Source organism: Erythrolamprus reginae, chromosome 5, assembly GCF_031021105.1.
Source record: "Erythrolamprus reginae isolate rEryReg1 chromosome 5, rEryReg1.hap1, whole genome shotgun sequence".
NCBI classification, from domain to species: Eukaryota; Metazoa; Chordata; class Lepidosauria; order Squamata; family Dipsadidae; genus Erythrolamprus; species Erythrolamprus reginae.
In genome coordinates this window covers 14,648,349-14,666,736 of record NC_091954.1, presented here as the reverse complement: position 1 = coordinate 14,666,736, position 18,388 = coordinate 14,648,349, and the positions used below count along the sequence as shown (strand labels likewise).

Genomic DNA, 18,388 nt, shown 5'->3' with positions numbered 1-18,388 from the left:
TGTTGTCTCTCATGGTTGAGGTCCACCTATGATGTCAATTACAAGCCTCTCTCATCTTTTTAAGTGGGAGAACTTGCACAATTGGTGTCTGACTAAATACTCCCCCCCCACACTGTATATGGCCATAATGTACATTTCTCCAATTCTTTGCTATTTCTATGGATCAAGCACACATGCACAGAAATACACAGCAAACAATGTATATCATCTTTGCTGTTTGCTTGGGGGCAAATTGCTGGGAGGCAGAGGCAGAATTTTTTTTCTTGTTTTCCTCCCCCAAAACTAAGGTGCATTTTATACCCCGGGGCATCTTATAGTCCAAAAATACTGTATCTGAGGGAATAATAATTAATAATAATAATTTATTAGATTTGTATGCCGCCCCTCTCCGAAGAGTCGGGGCGGCTCACAACAGTAATAAAAACAGTATAATAATGAAACAAATCTAATAATAAAATATATAAAAACCTCAACAATTAAAAACCATACAGCACATACACATCAAACATGAAATATAATAAGCCTGGGGGAGATGTCTTAGTTCCCCCATGCCTGGCGATATAGGTGGGTCTTAAGTAACTTGTGAAAGACGAGGGTGGGGGCCGTTCTAATCTCCGGGGGAAGTTGATTCCAGAGGGCTGGGGCCCTCTGGCCTTCCAGAGAAGGCTCTTCCCCTGGGGTCCGCCAAATGACATTGTTTGGTCGACGGGACCCGGAGAAGGCCAACGCTGTGGGACCTTATCGGCCGCTGGGATTTGTGCGGTAGAAGGCGGTTCCGGAGGTATTCTGGTCCAATGCCATGTAGGGCTTTAAAGGTCATTACCAACACTTTGAATTGTGACTGGAAACTGATCGGCAGCCAGTGCAGGCCACGGAGTGTTGTAGAATGTGAAAACACAGCTGATTGGCCTGGAAAGCCTTTCAGGAATGCCGCAGCCTGGATTTAAAGGACGTTTTCTATCGAGAGGACAAAGAAGGAAACCTGAGGGGAGACAACAGCTGGCAACACAGTTTAACTGCCAGCCACCGCAACCTAATTAGCAGGCTAACAGGTTTGATCGCTACAGAGGAACAATGGATCTGCAGATATAGCCACAAGAAAGCTATATCTAAGCTTCTCAAAAAGGCTGCAGTTGACTCTGTTGATACCTTACAGGCTCCCTTCTTCCCCATGGAAATATCTGCCCTACTATCATCCAAGCTTAGATCAGCGGTCCCTGACCATTCTGGCACCAGGGACCAGTTTGGTGAGGCTGGCCTGCTGTTTATGGCAGCTGCTGGCAAGCCGATTCGCCAGCACTTTTTTCTTGTGGCTATATCTGCAGATGCACACTTCCTCTGTAGCAATCGAACCTGTTAGCCTGCTAATGTTGCCCTGCCAGCCAATTTGGACAATTGCATAGACCTACGACAGTACAGTGTTCCCTCGATTTTCGCGGGTTCAAACTTCGCGAAAAGTCTATACCATGGTTTTTCAAAAATATTAATTAAAAAATACTTCGCGGGTTTTCCCCCTATACCACGGTTTTTCCACACGATGTCATATGTCATCGCCAAACTTTCGTCTGCCTTTAATAAATATTTTTTTAAATAAACTTTAATAAATAAACATGGTGAGTAATAATCTGAATGGTTGCTAAGGGAATGGAAAATTGCAATTTAGGGGTTGGCTTGTGGTACTGTTCATAGCCAAAAATAGTGTATTTACTTCCACATCTCTACTTCGTGGAAATTCGACTTTTGCGGGCGGTCTCGGAACGCATCTTCCGCGAAAAGCGAGAGAACACTGTACTGTAGTTCCAAAGCTGGGGCAGGCCACCTCTGCTCTGCAGTCATGTCAGAAGACACCAACAATATGCACGCCCACCATGTGTGTACATGCCCGCCATCTTGGCCTCACCATTGCAGCTGCTTTCCCAAGGTCTGCATCAATTCATCCAAATGGTTTTCCCTCAAGAAAGCAACACTTGCAGGGACAGGTCTCTAGGTACCCTTCAATGTCATGATTTATCTCTAGTTTCTAGGCAACGCTGGAAACAGACCTACCAGTCTGTGAAGAAATAAAATGCAAAAGTTTGCTAAGTTCATTGCTGTTCGTGAAAATAGGCTGGCTCAAGCTTTCTTAACGGGCACAGGATATCTGCTGGCAGCTATTGAGAAAGACGGAGTCTGCTTCCTGCCCCCTAAAAAACATGTTTCCCCATTCCTCATTTAGAGAAATATAATATTCCTCAAAACATTTCATTCTTTGGGGGGGGGGGGGGTAGGTCTTCAAACTTGGCCACTTTAAGACTTATGGACTTCAACTCCCAGAATTCTCTAGCCCGCTATGCTATGCTGGAGAATTCTGGGAGTTGAGGTCCACAAGTCTTAAAGTGGCCAAGTTTGAAGATCCAGGAGATATAATATCAAATTGTCATAGTCTTTTAAGATTGAGTGTAATTTAATTCGGTGTTTGTCAGCTTCGGTAACAAAGATGTGCAGATGTGCAACTTCCAGAATTCCTCAGCCAACATTTTGCCCGAGGTATTCTTGGAATTTGAAGTCCACACAGGTTAAAGTTGCAAAGACTGAGAAACACATTAACTATTGAATATAAACTTTTTTCGCTTCAGCTTTTACACTATAACAATATTCGTGGATAACTTATTCCGTCAGCCACATTGACCAAAAACGGGAGCTACGGACTAAAATGAAATTGTTGAAATGAAAGGTGCAGACGCGGCTTTCACGAAACGATTTTTGTAAAAATCGGAGTTTATTTTTCACGGAACTCGCCCCTGATTGGCTAACGTGCCCGTAGAAAAGTAGCAGGAGCAGCCTATTAGCAAGCTGCTTTGGGGGGGAGGTGGGTTGTCCGCGATCAGTCACCGCCTGAGAGTTGCTCGCGCTTCCTTTCTCCGCAAAATGGCGGCCGCAGTCGGGGTGCCCGGCGTTTTAGCGAGCGTCGTAATCCAGTCTCCGCCGCCTCCAGTCGCTTCTTCCCCCTCGACAACTGCTACGCCGGCCAACCTTACTCTTCCGGCCGCGGCGGCTCCAGCGCCACCTCCGCCTCCTCCTCCCGCGCTAGCGGCGCCTTTCCCCGGCGGTCGGGCGGTCCGGCTCCACCCGGTGGTGCTGGCCTCTATCGTGGACAGCTTTGAGAGGCGCAATGAGGGGGCGGCCCGCGTTATCGGCACGTTGCTCGGTAAGGACCGCCGCGCGCTTCGCTGAGGAGGAGGCGGCTGAACCGGAAGGTCCACTAGCTGCTCTCTTGGCACTCCCAGGTGTTTTGAGGAGGCAACCCAGCGTCAAATTGCTGGCTATCCCGCGCCGAGGTCCTGACACGAGGGTGGTGGGAAGGCCGGCCTTTTATCCATCCCAGGCATTAGGCTTGCCCATTTCATAGGTGCTGGGTGGAGCAGGCTTTGGAAGCTGAATGAGATTCTGGACCACGGGTGTATTAAATGAATAAAAAATAAATATGTTTTAAGTTTGAGCCAGTTTAGCGTAATGGCTAAGGCACCAGACCAACCAAGTTCTAGTCCAGCTTTAGGCAGGAGAACTTGGCTGGAGGATTTGGGGCAATTCATTCTCTTCAAACACATTTCAATAAAAACATAAGAGATAAAAATACAAAAAATGAAATATATGTCAGCATTGCGTTAAGTTGATGCCTTATACTCCTCCTATTCCTACATAAAATGCTAGACCTGAATGTCATTGTTCCATTCATTTTTATTCATTCATTTAAATCTAGCCCCGATATGCATTAGTTTCCTGAATAGGAACAATATGTTAAATTTAAAGAAGTAAAATGAAACCAAAATGCTTCTTTGATTTGCAACTATGCTCTTGCATGTTTATTTACATGCAAATTTCTTAGCTACAGCATCTAAAAGTTCATAAGTATGAAGAGCTTTCTTAGAAGATAGTTGAATTGCAGAATATAGTTGCTGAAATGCATTCTTTTTGTATCTTGCTGAGAGCAAACAGCCTTGTTTTCATTCTTGTCAGATTTCACCCATAGGTTTAACACATGTGTACATAAGTGCACTGGTGTGCCTAACGTCCCCTGTCCAATTGTCTTTCCTTTATCTCATATATCATATCTATTTTATTCCTCTCATATATTTTCTCTTCTATTTTACATATTATACTCAATGTCTATTCTCTTCTATATGTATTGTGTATTGGACAAAGAATAAATAAAAAATAAAAATAAACACACTTCTGCAGATTGTAAGGGGGTTGAACTTGAAGGGGTTCAAGTTGCACTTTACTGTATTTCTCAGCATATATAAATTTAATGTTTTCTTCAGTTGCACGTTTTTACTTGGATTTTCCTAGACCTTTGCTTGGGAATAATTTTTCTTAGGAAAATATTTCTTTCTTTAATCTTGTAGGCACAGTTGACAAACATTCTGTTGAGGTCACCAACTGCTTCTCTGTACCTCATAATGAATCAGAAGATGAGGTGAGTGTGTATTACTTTGATAATGATGTTAGCTTTGCCATTAGCTTAAATGCCTGTAAGAAGATTCTTTTAGGAAGGCAGAAAAATTAGAGAAATTTTTAAGGGTTCTGTAATACTTACATTTCAGAAACCTAAAATCAGACCTTTCTCCCCTTTCCAACTGGTAAACTAGTACAATTGACACTTTTCTTATTATTATAGCTAGAAGCGGATATCCTAAATTGTAATGCGCATGCTTAGGTGTGATACATTTTAATAGAATAAATTTTTAATCTCAAAGGCCCACTGTGCAAGGGGGCATATACTAGAATTATTTGAGATATACAAGTGAAACTTGAAAAATTAGAATACAGTGTTGTGCAAAAGTTCATTTATTTCAGTAATGCAACTTAAAAAGTGAAACATAATATATGAGAGCGACTCATTACAAAGCAAGATAGTTCAAGCCGTGATTTGTAATAATTGTGATATTTATGGGATATAGCTCATGAAAATCCCAAATCCACCATCTCGGAAAATTAGAATATTACATGCAGTTAATAAAACAAGGACTGTACATAGAACAATATTAGACCTCTCAAAAGTATAAACATGCATATGTACTCTGTACAGTTACTGCCTCAATGCAGCGTGGCATGGAAGCTATCAGCCTGTGGCACTGATATTGTATTTTCATCACTAATTTATCAGCTTGCTTGATATTATATATTATTAAAGTATAGACAAGCTTTGGATCTATGTGTTACATCTGTCATCAAACCACTTCAGCCCCGTTTCGTTTTGCTTTAATGGCAGTCCACCATAAAAATATTTATTTATTTATTGTAATTTGTCAAAAATGAGAACAAGAATAAGAAAATAAAAATAGAATGATAGTGATGATAGCTAGTGCAGTTATGCACATCCCCTCTACTGTGGGGAGAGGGGAAGTTAGGGAGGGGTGAGGACAGGAACCAGAGGGCGATTCAGCGACTGGAAATATTCATTCAAAGAGGTGCCAAAATAGGTACTATTACCAAAACACCTAATTGGACCTCACCAATGGGGAGAAGGTCTGGGAGAAAGGAAAATTACCAGGATTATGCGAGAAATTCTCAGAGTTGGCGTTGGTATGCTATAACGACTTGGCTTAAGTAAAATAATACTTTTTACTACAAATGAGGTTGAGGGTCTTTCTTTCTTGAATATCCAAGCTGAAACAGGCCTGACACTATATTTTGTACAGGAAATCTCAACTTACAGCCATTTGAACTTACGATGATGTGTAAAAATATCTAGTCCTCTCACTTATGATCAGTCTGTCAGCCCCTGGTTTTGCCAGCCAGCCCACCTCACAGCTGTAACCATTGCACCACACCCATATTCATGTGCTCGAAATTTGGCCATTTAGCAACTGCTTGCATTTGTGACCAATTGCAGTGCCCTGCAGTCATGTGATCACAATCTGTGACTGGTTTTGCTAGTTTCAGCAAAAATCTTAGAACCGAAGAACTTAATAACTGCACATTTAATTTAATTTAATTTAATTACTTAGATTTATAAGCCACCCTTCTCCAAAAGAACTCAGGGCGCTTAATGAAGGTAAATTGTCATAATATTGATCTGATTTGACTGAATGAGTTACAGTGGAAATTCTGGTCCTAATATTATAGGGCAAGGACTACCTGTACATGCAATGATTTTCCTATACTGTATGCTAAATCTTATGTATTCATTTTGTGAGTTTGCTTCTTCCACTGAACATAGAGTATAGGAAGTAGTTATACACTTACGTTAAAAAAAAACATTGGGGGAAGGGAGATTTGATTAAATGGGAAAATTGATTAAGAGTAATCAATTTTCCCATTTAATCAAATGGAATGAACAGCAGTTATTTGTTTATTGATATTATAATGGACCCTGGGAGGTACTTTTCTTTATAAGGTACTTTGTTCAAAATGAAAAAAATGAATTTTTAAATCCTATATACATAAAGCCACATAAGTATCTTTTATAAAGAAATTCAGGTAGACAAACTGATATTTTTTTGTTTATTTTTGTATTAGAGTTAAGTTATCAATCAAAACATGCTTTCCACACTCAGTGGTGAGTTTATTCTTAGGTTTGGAAAGGTCCTCTGGCTGTCAGTGAATTAATGTCATTATTGCAGCATCTTGAATTTTATTAACTTTCAGGTTGCTGTGGACATGGAATTTGCCAAGAATATGTATGAATTGCACAAGAAAGTGTCTCCTAGTGAAATTATTCTGGGATGGTAAGTCTTCATTCTACCAAAAATTGTATATCCAACTTCTCGTAAGAAAGGATGATCTTTAATTAATAGAGTGCCATAAAATAACAACAGTTCTTTAAACTATTACGTCAACTTTCTCTTGATAACAAAAACCAACTGTGGTCTTGGGAACAATACTCTTCCATTGTTATAGAATTTTGGGAAATAGTTTGACTATTTTTAATAGGGTGTATTGTTTGCTTCTTAAAGTTGATGATATGTTTTCCATATTCACTGAACCTTTGTAGTACATATTGCTTTGATCATGTTACCTGTTGTTAGTAATAGAGCCAATTTAATCCTTGGAGTATCTGGGGATAAAACTGTATAATCACACAAGATTCTAACTGATCTAAAACAGTGTCAAAAACTATTTGAGATGGTAGATTCTCAGAATCTGTAAGACAATCTCCAGCAGATAGCACGAACTTGTGTATTTTCTTTTCTATTATATTTTTAACATTGCAAATTTGAAAAGTGTTGTTTTAAATAGCTGCTATCCAGCATTTTTTTCTGCTTCAGACATAAACATTCTGATGTGGAGTATAACCTTTATTTAATCACACTTGGCCAATAAAGAATTCTATTTAATATACAGTATTTATATAGCATCTTAACTCGCACATAGCTTATAATATGGTATTAAAATTCCACAATGTAAAAATCCCTTAACATTCTCCCATCCCCTCCATGGGAGATAGAAAAAACACCAACATAACAACTTCTAAATCTCCTGTGTTAAATTAATGTATTCACTGTGCAAATACAGTGGTACCTCGGTTCTCGACCACAATTCGTTCCAGAAGTGTGGTCGAGAACCGATTTGGTCGAGTACCGAATTAATTTATCCCATAGGAAATAATGGAAATGGATTTAATTGGTTCCCAGCCCCTTTTGACTCGCTGGGAACCAATTAAATCTATTTTCTTTATTTCCTATGGGATAAATGTTACCGTCGGGGGCGGCTGCAATCCCGGCAGCTTCAGGGGGCTGAGGAGCTCTATAAGCGCTCCAAGCTGCAGGAAGGGTGGGGGCGGCTGCAATCCCGGAAGCTTCGGGGGGGCTCCTTTCCTCAGTGTTTCATCTTATTACCTGTAAGCAGCTGAACCAACTTTCTCCTTCCTGGCGGCGGCAACGGCGGCGGCTTCCCTTCGAGTAGCAACAGCGCCGGGAATGTCACGTGATGAAGGGAAGCCGCCGGAGCGGCAGCAACTGCTGAGACCCCGAAGCTGCCGGGATTGCAGCCGCCCCCACCCTTCCTGCAGCTTGGAGCGCTTATAGAGCTCCTCAGCCTCCTGAAGCTGCTGGGATTGCAGCCGCCCCCAGCGATAACGTTTTGGATAATAAACAAAATTTTCTGTGGCTGTTCGGTATCTGAATTTTTGTTCAGATACCGAAGCAAATTTTTGCTGAAAATTTTGTTCGGTATCTGAAATGTACGAGAACCAAAGCGTTCGAGAACCGAGGTACCACTGTATTGTCTTAAGCTGATTTTATTTTTGCAGGTATGCAACTGGACATGACATCACAGAACACTCTGTTTTAATCCATGAATATTACAGTCGGGAAGCTCACAATCCAATTCACTTAACTGTGGACACCAGTTTACAAAATGGACGTATGAGCATTAAGGCATATATCAGGTACTTGCAAAAACAATTCACCTGCATTTTGCTTGAAAGAAACAAAGATAAAAACATAAAGTTTTATAGTCCATAACAGTGTGAATCCTATTCCATACTATTTTTTAACCATACAGCAGAACAGCTTAGATGGATATCAAGTTGCAAAAATAACATTAAAAGAATAAGTTGAGATTCTAAAGTTTTGAGAAGCTCCTGTGTTGATGCTTTTTCTCCTATGACATTCTTAAAATTGTTTTGGCTGTTATGTACCTGTAGGGCATATATATATATTCTCACTACTGTGTGTTTTTCAGAATCAGTATTCTAATAAGAGTTGAAATCAACTCTTATGTATCAAACCTTATTTGGAATATACTGTACATGCTAAGAAAAATTGTCTCTCTTTTAGTACTACAATGGGAGTTCCTGGTAAGACTATGGGGGTAATGTTTACTCCTCTTACTGTGAAGTATGCCTACTATGATACAGAGCGGATAGGAGGTAAGCGTTATATTATAGAAACATAGAAGACTGACGGCAGAAAAAGACCTCATGGTCCATCTAGTCTGCCCTTATACTATTTCCTGTATTTTATCTTACAATGGATATATGTTTATCCCAGGCATGTTTAAATTCAGTTACTGTGGATTTACCAACCACGTCTGCTGGAAGTTTGTTCCAAGGATCTACTACTCTTTCAGTAAAATAATATTTTCTCACGTTGCCTTGTGTCCCCTTGTTCTTGTGTTCACTTTCCTATTAAAAACACTTCCCTCCTGAACCTTATTTAACCCTTTAACATATTTAAATGTTTCGATCATGTCCCCCCTTTTCCTTCTGTCCTCCAGACTATACAGATTGAGTTCATGAAGTCTTTCCTGATACGTTTTATGCTTAAGACCTTCCACCATTCTTGTAGTCTGTCTTTGGACCCGTTCAATTTTGTCAATATCTTTTTGTAGGTGAGGTCTCCAGAACTGAACACAGGATTCCAAATGTGGTCTCACCAGTGCTCTATATAAGGGGATCACAATCTCCCTCTTCCTGCTTGTTATACCTCTAGCTATGCAGCCAAGCATCCTACTTGCTTTTCCTACCGGCCGACCACACTGCTCACCCATTTTGAGACTGTCAGAAATCACTACCCCTAAATCCTTCTCTTGTGAAGTTTTTGCTTATTGATAGGATATAGTGCTACTGCTTTTGTCCTGACGATTAGTATAGCCAAAAAGTGAAACCTAGTGAGTGGCTAGACATAGAAAACATTTTGGACCCAAAGTGTGAAAAATTCAAAATATGCCTACTTTGATTGTGCTGAGGTGTCATATATAACCCTACCTTCAGACAGAAAAGGCCTTTTGCAGACCATTCCTCTCTTTTTTTCACCACTCTATAGCATTTTGAAGAGGGAAACAACAGGAAAATTTCCAAATGATTGAACTTTGCATATCCCTATAATGAACTACCATAGAGCATCCACTTTATTATATTGTTTTAGTTTATCTAGAGACCAAGACCAAAGCAATCAAAATTAAAATCCAGTATAAAAGTTCTGTTTGCAATAGAAATAGGGCACACAAACTCTATTAGGTAACAAACTATTACTACAGCATAGAATTTGGCCATTTTTCAGATGACATTACGGGTCATTTAATAGGATGTGCACAATTACCCATTGAAACCAGACTGAATAATTTACGATTAGAAGAGTGATTAGCTCTGTACTCTGAGAATGATTAATAGGGCATTTAAGAAGTATTATTATTATTATTATTATTATTTATTAAGTTTGTATGCCGCCCCTCTCTGTAGACGCGGGGCGGCTCACAGCAGTAGTGAACACAATGTAAAATACAAATCTTATATTTAAAAACTAAAAAACCCGTAATTAAAAAACATACCATACATAAATTATATAGGCCTGGGGAAGATGTCTCAATTTCCCCATGCCTGACGGCAGAGGTGGGTCTTAAGAAGTTTACGAAAGGCATGGAGGGTGGGGGCAATCCTAATCTCTGGGGGGAGCTGGTTCCATAGGGTCGGGGCTGCCACAGAGAAGATTCTTCCCCTGGGTCTTGCCAGCCGACATTGTTTAGTCGACGGAACCCGGAGAAGGCCAACTCTGTGGGACCTAACTGGTCGCTGGGATTCGTGCGGCAGAAGGTGGTCCCAGAGATATTCTGGTCCGATGCCATGTACATGTACAACTGTTTCAATTTCAGCATTTGCATAAAGTTTTGCTTTGAGATATTGTTAAAGGTTTCTATCAACACCATGGAGGTCAAAGTGTCTAAGCATGCCATTGTCTATGCCTTTAGACTAGTGGTCCCCAAACTACGGCCCGGGGGCCGGATGCGGCCCGCTGAGGCAATTGATCAGGCCCGCGGCAGCCCATGAGATTTTATCAATGGATATAATAAGCTCCCGAATCTCCTGTCAACTCACCGTGGTCTGCTGCTGAGCGAGGAGGCAGTACAGAGGCAAGGGGCAGGGATGATAGGAGGGAGAGAGAGGGGTGGGGGAGAGAGAAAGAGTGAGAGATACAAAGAGGGAGAGAGAAAGAGAATGAGTGAGAGAAAGAAAGAGAGAGAGGGACAGAGAAAGAAAAAGAGGGAGAGATAGAGAGGAAGAGAGAAAGATGGGGATAGATGGAAAGAAAGAGAGAAAAAAAAGAGAAAAATGAGAAAATGATGGAGAGAAAACGAGGGAGAAGAAAATGAAACAAATGAGAGAGAAGGAAGAAAAGAAAGAGGGAAGAGAGAAATGGAGAGGAAGGATGGAGGGAGGGAAGGAAGGAGAAATGGAGGGAGTTTGTTGATTTAAGTTTAAATTACTTTATTACTTAATTATTTAATTACTTCTTTATTTTAAACATTGTATTTGTTCCCATTTTGTTTTTTACTTTAAATAAGATGTGCAGTGTGCATAGGGATTTGTTCATAGGGGTTTTTTTTATAGTCCGGCCCTCCAACAGTCTGAGGGACAGTGAACTGGCCCCTTGTGTAAAAAGTTTGGGGACCCCTGCTTTAGACCATTGCATACCAAAACAACTAGATACAAGAACAGTTTTTCCCCTAATACTATCACTTCTAAACAATTCCCTCACCACTGTCAAACTATTCACTAAGGCTGCTTTACTATTACTTTTAGTTCCTATCACCCATCTCCTCCCACTTATGATTGTATGACTGTAACTTGTTGCTTACTATTCTTACTATTGTTTCCCCATTGTTTATTTGTACTCTATGACAATCATTAAGTGTTGTACCTCATGATTCTTGACAAATGTATCTTTTTTTAATCTACACTGAGAGCTTATGCACCAAAGACAAATTCCTTGTGTGTTCAATCATACTTGGCCAATAAAAAATTCTATTCTATTCTATTTCTAGTGAGGGCACACTATGCCTATGATAAAAAATATTTGGCAGTGATAGTGAGGATAAGTAGCAAGCCTCCTCTGTTTTCTTTGTTCCAGATCAGATATATCTAGTGCTTTTATAGATTCAGTCTCCAGTCATTTCATCGTCAATGCCCTTTTTAAGAGTGCAGTACCTAGGATTAAAGAATAATTGAGTTGCCATTGAAGGGTGGATTATTTTACAGTAATTAGAAAGTTAATGGTTTACTTCTCTGAATTATTACTGTAGTACAGTGATACCTCGTCTTACAAACGCCTCGTCATACAAACTTTTCGAGATACAAACCCGGGGTTTAAGATTTTTTTGCCTCTTCTTACAAACTATTTTCACCTTACAAACCCACCGCCGCCTCTGGGATGCCCCACCTCCAGACTTCCGTTGCCAGCGAAGCACCCGTTTTTGTGCTGCTGGGATTCCCCTGAGGCTCCCCTCTATGGGAAACCCCACCTCCGGACTTCCGTGTTTTTGTGATGCTGCAGGGGAATCCCAGCAATGCAAAAACAGGTGCTTCGCTGGCAACGGAAGTCCGGAGGTGGGGTTTCCCATGGAGGGGAGACTCAGGGGAATCCTAGCAGCTCAAAACTAGGCGCTTCGGCTGGCAAAAGGGGTGAATTTTGGGCTTGCACGCATTAATCACTTTTCCATTGATTCCTATGGAAAACATTGTTTCGTCTTACAAACTTTTCACCTTAAGAACCTCGTCCCGGAACCAATTAAGTTTGTAAGACAAAGTATCACTGTATTTGTGACCATAACTATGTTTAACAGACTCTTCTCTATCTCTGTTCTCAGTTGATCTCATCATGAAGACCTGTTTTAGCCCAAATCGAGTGATTAGTTTGTCAAGTGATCTTCAGCAAGTGGGGACAGCTTCTGTTCAGATTCAGGATACCCTGAGCACAGTATTACAGTATGCAGAAGATGTGCTGGTAAATGTGCTGTGGCCAAAATATGCGTTAATAAGAATCAATCCTCACCCTCTCTCTCTTTCTGTGTGTGTGTGTTCATTTTTCTGTTGATGTACAATATATGAAAATATTTTAAAAATAATATCTCTGTATTTTTTGTCTAGTCTGGAAAAGTGGCTGCTGACAACACTGTTGGGCGCTTCCTGATGGATCTTGTTAACCAAGTTCCCAAAATTTCGCCAGACGATTTTGAGACTATGCTGAATAGCAATATCAATGTAAGTCCTTGGAGTAGACTTGTAAGAAGTACTAATAAGTTGTATGGATGGGTGAGTTGCAAATTGTTGTTCAAATTAGTGATAAGTGTTAATATGCAAGTCTGCATTACATCTCCAGTAGAGTAATCTTTAATTATTACCATAAACTTTTCTGTGATTTCTTAAATTACACAGTTTAGAAGTTGCTTTTCTGTAATTTCTTAAATTACACAATTTAGAAGTCTTTCTGATATCTTCTTTGGGGAGCATTTGCATTTCCTGCCATCCAAGGAAACAAAGAACATTTATGACCGTCTATTTCTGTAATAAAGATTTGATTTTGTTCTGTCGGGCTCTCTGGTAGAATCCTCCCAAAAATTCACAGGTACAAATTTCACACACACACACATTTGAAAATTCAAAACAATGTTCTTTATAATGAAAATTCACTTAAACCAAGCCCTCTTTTGGTATAGCAAAGAGCACTCGTCTCCAAACAAACTGGTAATTTGTACAAGTCCCTTATCAGTTCTGTGATACTTATCTTGCAGCTGTGAGGCAATTCACAGTCCTTCTTCTTTCAAAAAGTGAAACACGCTTTGCTCTGGTTTAGTTTCAAGCGGGGAAAAATCAGCACACAAAAAGTCAAAGTCAGTAAAGCAGTCAAGAAACACAAGGATCAGATAATCCTCCACAATGGCCAAACCCACAGGCTGCTATTTATAGCAGCCTCACTAATTACCACAGCCCCACCCAACCACAGGTGGCCTCATTTTCTTTGATAATAATCTCTCAGTTGTTGCTGCCTATGCATCGCTCTCCGCATGCGTGGCTGTATCATTAACTCTTGTTCCGAATCCAAGGAGGAGCTAGATAATTGATCTCCTTCTGAGCTGTCTGCCCCACTCTCCTCCTCCCTGTCACTCATGTCTTCTTGGTCAGAGGAGCCTTCATCAGCAGATTCCACCGGGGGGCAAAACAGGCCTGCAGCATGTGGATGTCTCCCCCACATCCACAGTCCTTGGGGCAGGAGCTGGGCCAGAGCTAACCACAACAGATTTGATATGAGAATAGTTCAGAGAAACTATCTGACTGTGAGAGCAATCAACCAGTGGAACAGCTTGCCAGTGGAGGTTGTGAGAGCTCCAACACTTGAGACTTTCAAGGAGATATTGGAGTGCCATCTGTCTCAAATGGTATAGGAACTCCTGCTAGAGCCGGGTGCTGGAGTAGATGACCTACAAGGTCCCTTCCAGCTCTAATAATGAATCTAAATCTAGTTCCCTCTTCCACAGGACAATCATTTAAAAACTGAAAAATAAAATAAAAATATTTAATGGTTAATAATCTGCTTGAAAATATTGTCCATGTACATGGTTCAAAATGTTTATTAGTTTATCAGAATACAAAATATAAAGGAAAATGAAAATAGAAAATTGGGAGAGGAAAAATGGAAGAGGAGAGTGTAGTGGGGGAGGGAAGAAAAATAGGTGTTGACCTTTGACTGTTTTTAGCACAGTAGAAGATAATAACATTACAGCCTCAATTTTTTACCTTTACAGAGTAATATATACGAGTCATTTCTATAACAATGAATGTATTTAATCAGCAAAACCATAATCAAAATTTCATTTATTTCTATATTAAACACAAAATTGAATTAGCCTTCTCCGGGTCCCATCAACTAAACAATGTCGTTTGGCGGGACCCAGGGGAAGAGCCTTCTCTGTGGCGGCCCCGACCCTTTGGAACCAACTCCCCCCCCAGATATCAAAGTTGCCCCCACCCTCCTTGCCTTTCGTAAGCTCCTTAAAACCCACCTCTGTCGTCAGGCATGGGGAATTGAGACTTTCCCTTCCCCCTAGGCTTATAAAATTTATGCATGGTATGTCAGTATGTATGATTGGTTTCTTAAATTGGGGTTTTTAAAATTAACTTAAATATTAAATTTGTTTACATTGTATTACTATTGTTGTTAGCCGCCCCGAGTCTACGGAGAGGGGCGGCATAGAAATCTGATTAATAAATAATAAATAAATAAAATCCAGAAGTAGTTTCAGAAATAGGAAACAAAATTAGACATGTTCTTTCTTTGAATAAAGCAATCAATTTAACCTTTTCCCCTTGCTGTAGGAAGTAATATATACTGTACTTCTATATTTGCACTTGATCTTGATAGATTATCATCATTTATATTAACAACATTCACTATACTCGTCTTTTAACTTCCTTTTAATATACATACTTTCAGACAAATGGCTGTCCAGTCCCTTTTTGAAAGTCTTCAGTGATAGAACACTCACAATTTCTGAAGACAAGCTATTCCATTGGTTATTTGCGCTCACCATTAGGAAATTTCCTTCTCTCCTTGGTTAATTTCCAACCATTGTTTTTTGTCTTGTCTTCAGGTGTTTTGGAAAACAGATTGACCCCCTTGTCTTTGCCAGAGCCCCTCAAATATTGGAACAATGCTATCGTGTGCCTAGTCACTGTTTTTATTAGACTGGACCAGGGGTAGTCAAAGTGGGCTCTTCTATGACTTCAACTCCCAGAATTCCTGAGCCAATCATGCTAGCTCAGGAATTCTGGGAGTTGAAGTCCACATGTCATAGAAGAGCCAACTTTGCCTACCCCTGGACTAGACATATCCAATTCCTGTAACACTTCTTTTTATTTATTTATTTGATTGATTGATTGATTGATTGATTGGATTTGTATGCCGCCCCTCTCCGGAAACTCGGGGCGGCTAGCAGCAACAATAAAGCAGTGTACAATAGTAGTCTGATGCTAGAAACAATTAAAAACCCATTAATATAAAAAACCAAACATACATACATACCATGCATAGAATTGTAAAGGCCTAGGGGGAAGAAGGTCTCAATTCCCCCATGCCTGACGGCAGAGGTGGGTTTTAAGCAGCTTACAAAAGGCAAGGAGGGTGGGGGCAATTCTAATCTTTGGGGGGAGTTGGTTCCAGAGGGCCGGGGCTGCCACAGAGAAGGCTCTTCCCCTGGGTCCCGCCAAGCGACATTCTTTAGTTGACAGGACCCGGAGAAGATCCACTCTGTGGGACCTAACTGGTCGCTGGGATTCGTGCAGCAGAAGGCGGTCCCTGAGATAATCTGGTCCGGTGCCATGAAGGGCTTTATAGGTTATAACCAACACTTTGAATTGTGATCGGAAACTGATTGGCAACCAATGTAGACTGCGGAGTGTTGGTGTAACATTTTACATTTTAGCTTTCAGTCCCCTGATTATTTTTGTTGCTCTTCTCTATACTTTTTACAGAGTCTCAACATTTTTTGTATTGTGACCAAAATTGGATGCAATATTCCAAGTGTGGTCTTGCTAAGGATTTGTAAAGCGATGTTAGAATTTCATGTGATGTTGCTCCTATTCCTCCATTAGTGCAGCCTAGAATTGCATTGGCCTTTTTGGCTGCTGCCACATACTATTAGCTCTTATTGAAGCAATTGTCTACTAGGACTCAAAACCCTCACAGTTGCTGACATTAAGCCAAGTTTCACTATACAGTTGATTTTTCTTACCTAAGTGTAAAACCTTACTTTTATCTATGTTGAATTTCATTTTGTTAGCTCACACCCAGTTTTCAAGTCTGAAGATCTTTATGGATCTTGAGCTTGTTTTTTAGGGTGTGGCTGTTCCTGCCATCTTAGTGTCATCTATGGTTAATGTCAAATTTGATGAGTTCTCGTTCCGTTCCCTCATCTACATCATCCATGCTAATCTAGAGTGCCTTTAATCTAGATTAAATCTACATTAAATTTAGTCTGGATTATATATACCCATCTGGAATCGCAAGCTTTAAAAATATTTTCGTTTATTGGTATGAATGAGTGGACAAAGTTACAGATTTGTTTCTAATTATTATTTTCACTGTTGAATAATGTAAGGACTCCTAACTACTGTATATTCTTTTTTTTCTTCCTTTAGGACCTGCTGATGGTAACCTATTTGGCAAATCTCACCCAGTCACAGATTGCACTCAATGAAAAAATCTTAAACCTGCAATGAAATCTTACTCATCTATTAAAAAGCTAAAGAAACAGTGGAACTTCTTTGCACAGTCCAGGCTCCGTAATTGATTTGACCTTCTGAACTGACTGTTGTTTTTTAATCTTCCTCATCACTTTTCCGCCCTCTTCTAAGTATGGTCAGAAAGGCGATCATCATTAAAAATGATCAAGGAATTCCTAAGCTCCTGTCTTGTTTGTGTATTATTAACATAGCTCTATAAATTTGTAGGAATCCTTGATTTTTACTAGGGAAATATATTTGAATTTGTTTTGGAAAATATTTATCAGCTTCAAGTGCGGAAGAAAGAATAATTTAGTTAAAAATAATAAGCTTTTCAAAATGTCCTTCCAAACTTCTATCAAAGTTCATTTAGGATTTAGTTTAATTGACTGTTATGGGAATAGAATGCTAAACCAGTCTGTTTAATTTAATAAGGCCTGCTTCTATGCCTAAGACAAAGGTATCAAACTCAAGGTCCATAAGCCACAATGTGGTTAGTTCTGGCCCATGGGGCAGCACCGGAAACAGCGAAGGACTGGCTTGCAGCACCTCGGCTTAACCCAGACCAACTGGACACTGATCTATAATCTGGTATTGGCTATCTGGGTTGGAATGTGGTCAGCCTTAAACCCAAGGGGCCACAATGGAGCCAGTGAGAGCCCCCCCCCCCCCCCCCAGTTCCCTGGTTGTGTGTACAGGTGGCGGGTTTTGGGCCTGGCATCCCTGAGGACCATCTTGCCCTGCAGGCTGACCCAAGCACTCACTGCCTCCTATGCGCATGACCAGGGGGTGGGGTGGTTCCTTGCTGGCTCCAGGGTGGCCACGTGAGTCAGATTTAAGGCTGTCCATGTTCCAGCCTAGTTGGCTGCCACAAGTTGTAGATCAATGCCTTCTCTGCCCCCAGTGCCTCCATGCCCCACTGGCCAGCCTGCCCTCGCCACACACAAGACTTCCCTTACACTGGGACTGCCCCCACCCCTGCATAGGAAAGCCACAGCCAACGGCGGCACTGCTGATATTTCCCCCTCCCTTCATCCCTTCCTGAGAGCAGAGGAAGAAAGGATATGGGAATGAGAAGCAGGGAAGGAGGAAGGGAAAAGGGTAGGAATAGGAGGAGTAAGGGTGGGGGGAGAAGGAATAAAGAGAAGGAAGGAAGATGGGAAGGAAAGGAGGGAGGGAGATGGCCACCAGCAGCCCTGCTGGTTTTTTGCCATCTTGTCACCTAACCTACCTACCTATCTATCTATCTATCTATCTATCTATCTATCTATCTATCTATCTATCTATCTAATCCATCCTATCACTGAGGATGCTTTGGTTACAAGGAGAGGGAGTGGGCCTCCCTCTGACCTCTTTGCCCTCCTGCACACATCCTGAGCAACCTGGCCAAGGAGACCAAGTGCTGCAGCC

At 40.8% G+C, this 18,388-nt stretch overlaps 1 protein-coding gene across 1 annotated transcript; it reads left to right on the top strand.

Moving 5' to 3' along the window:
* Positions 1–2,836: 2,836 nt before the first annotated feature.
* On the top strand, positions 2,837–17,158 carry EIF3F (eukaryotic translation initiation factor 3 subunit F). The gene is made up of 8 exons (XM_070752107.1): positions 2,837–3,187; positions 4,386–4,456; positions 6,631–6,710; positions 8,234–8,371; positions 8,763–8,854; positions 12,568–12,704; positions 12,848–12,961; positions 16,895–17,158. The coding sequence occupies exons 1-8, from the start codon at positions 2,908–2,910 to the stop codon at positions 16,973–16,975; spliced, it is 993 nt and encodes a 330-aa protein (XP_070608208.1). The 5' UTR covers positions 2,837–2,907; the 3' UTR covers positions 16,976–17,158.
* The last annotated feature ends 1,230 nt before the right edge of the window (positions 17,159–18,388 follow it).

Excerpts from the sequence above, each read along its gene's own strand:
- EIF3F (XM_070752107.1), top strand. The coding sequence starts at position 2,908 with ATGGCGGCCGCAGTCGGGGTGCCCGGCGTTTTAGCGAGCGTCGTAATC. Across the intron at positions 8,855-12,567 it reads TGATACAGAGCGGATAGGAG|TTGATCTCATCATGAAGACC; the intron begins GTAAGCGTTATA and ends CTCTGTTCTCAG. Across the intron at positions 12,705-12,847 it reads AGTATGCAGAAGATGTGCTG|TCTGGAAAAGTGGCTGCTGA; the intron begins GTAAATGTGCTG and ends TTTTTTGTCTAG.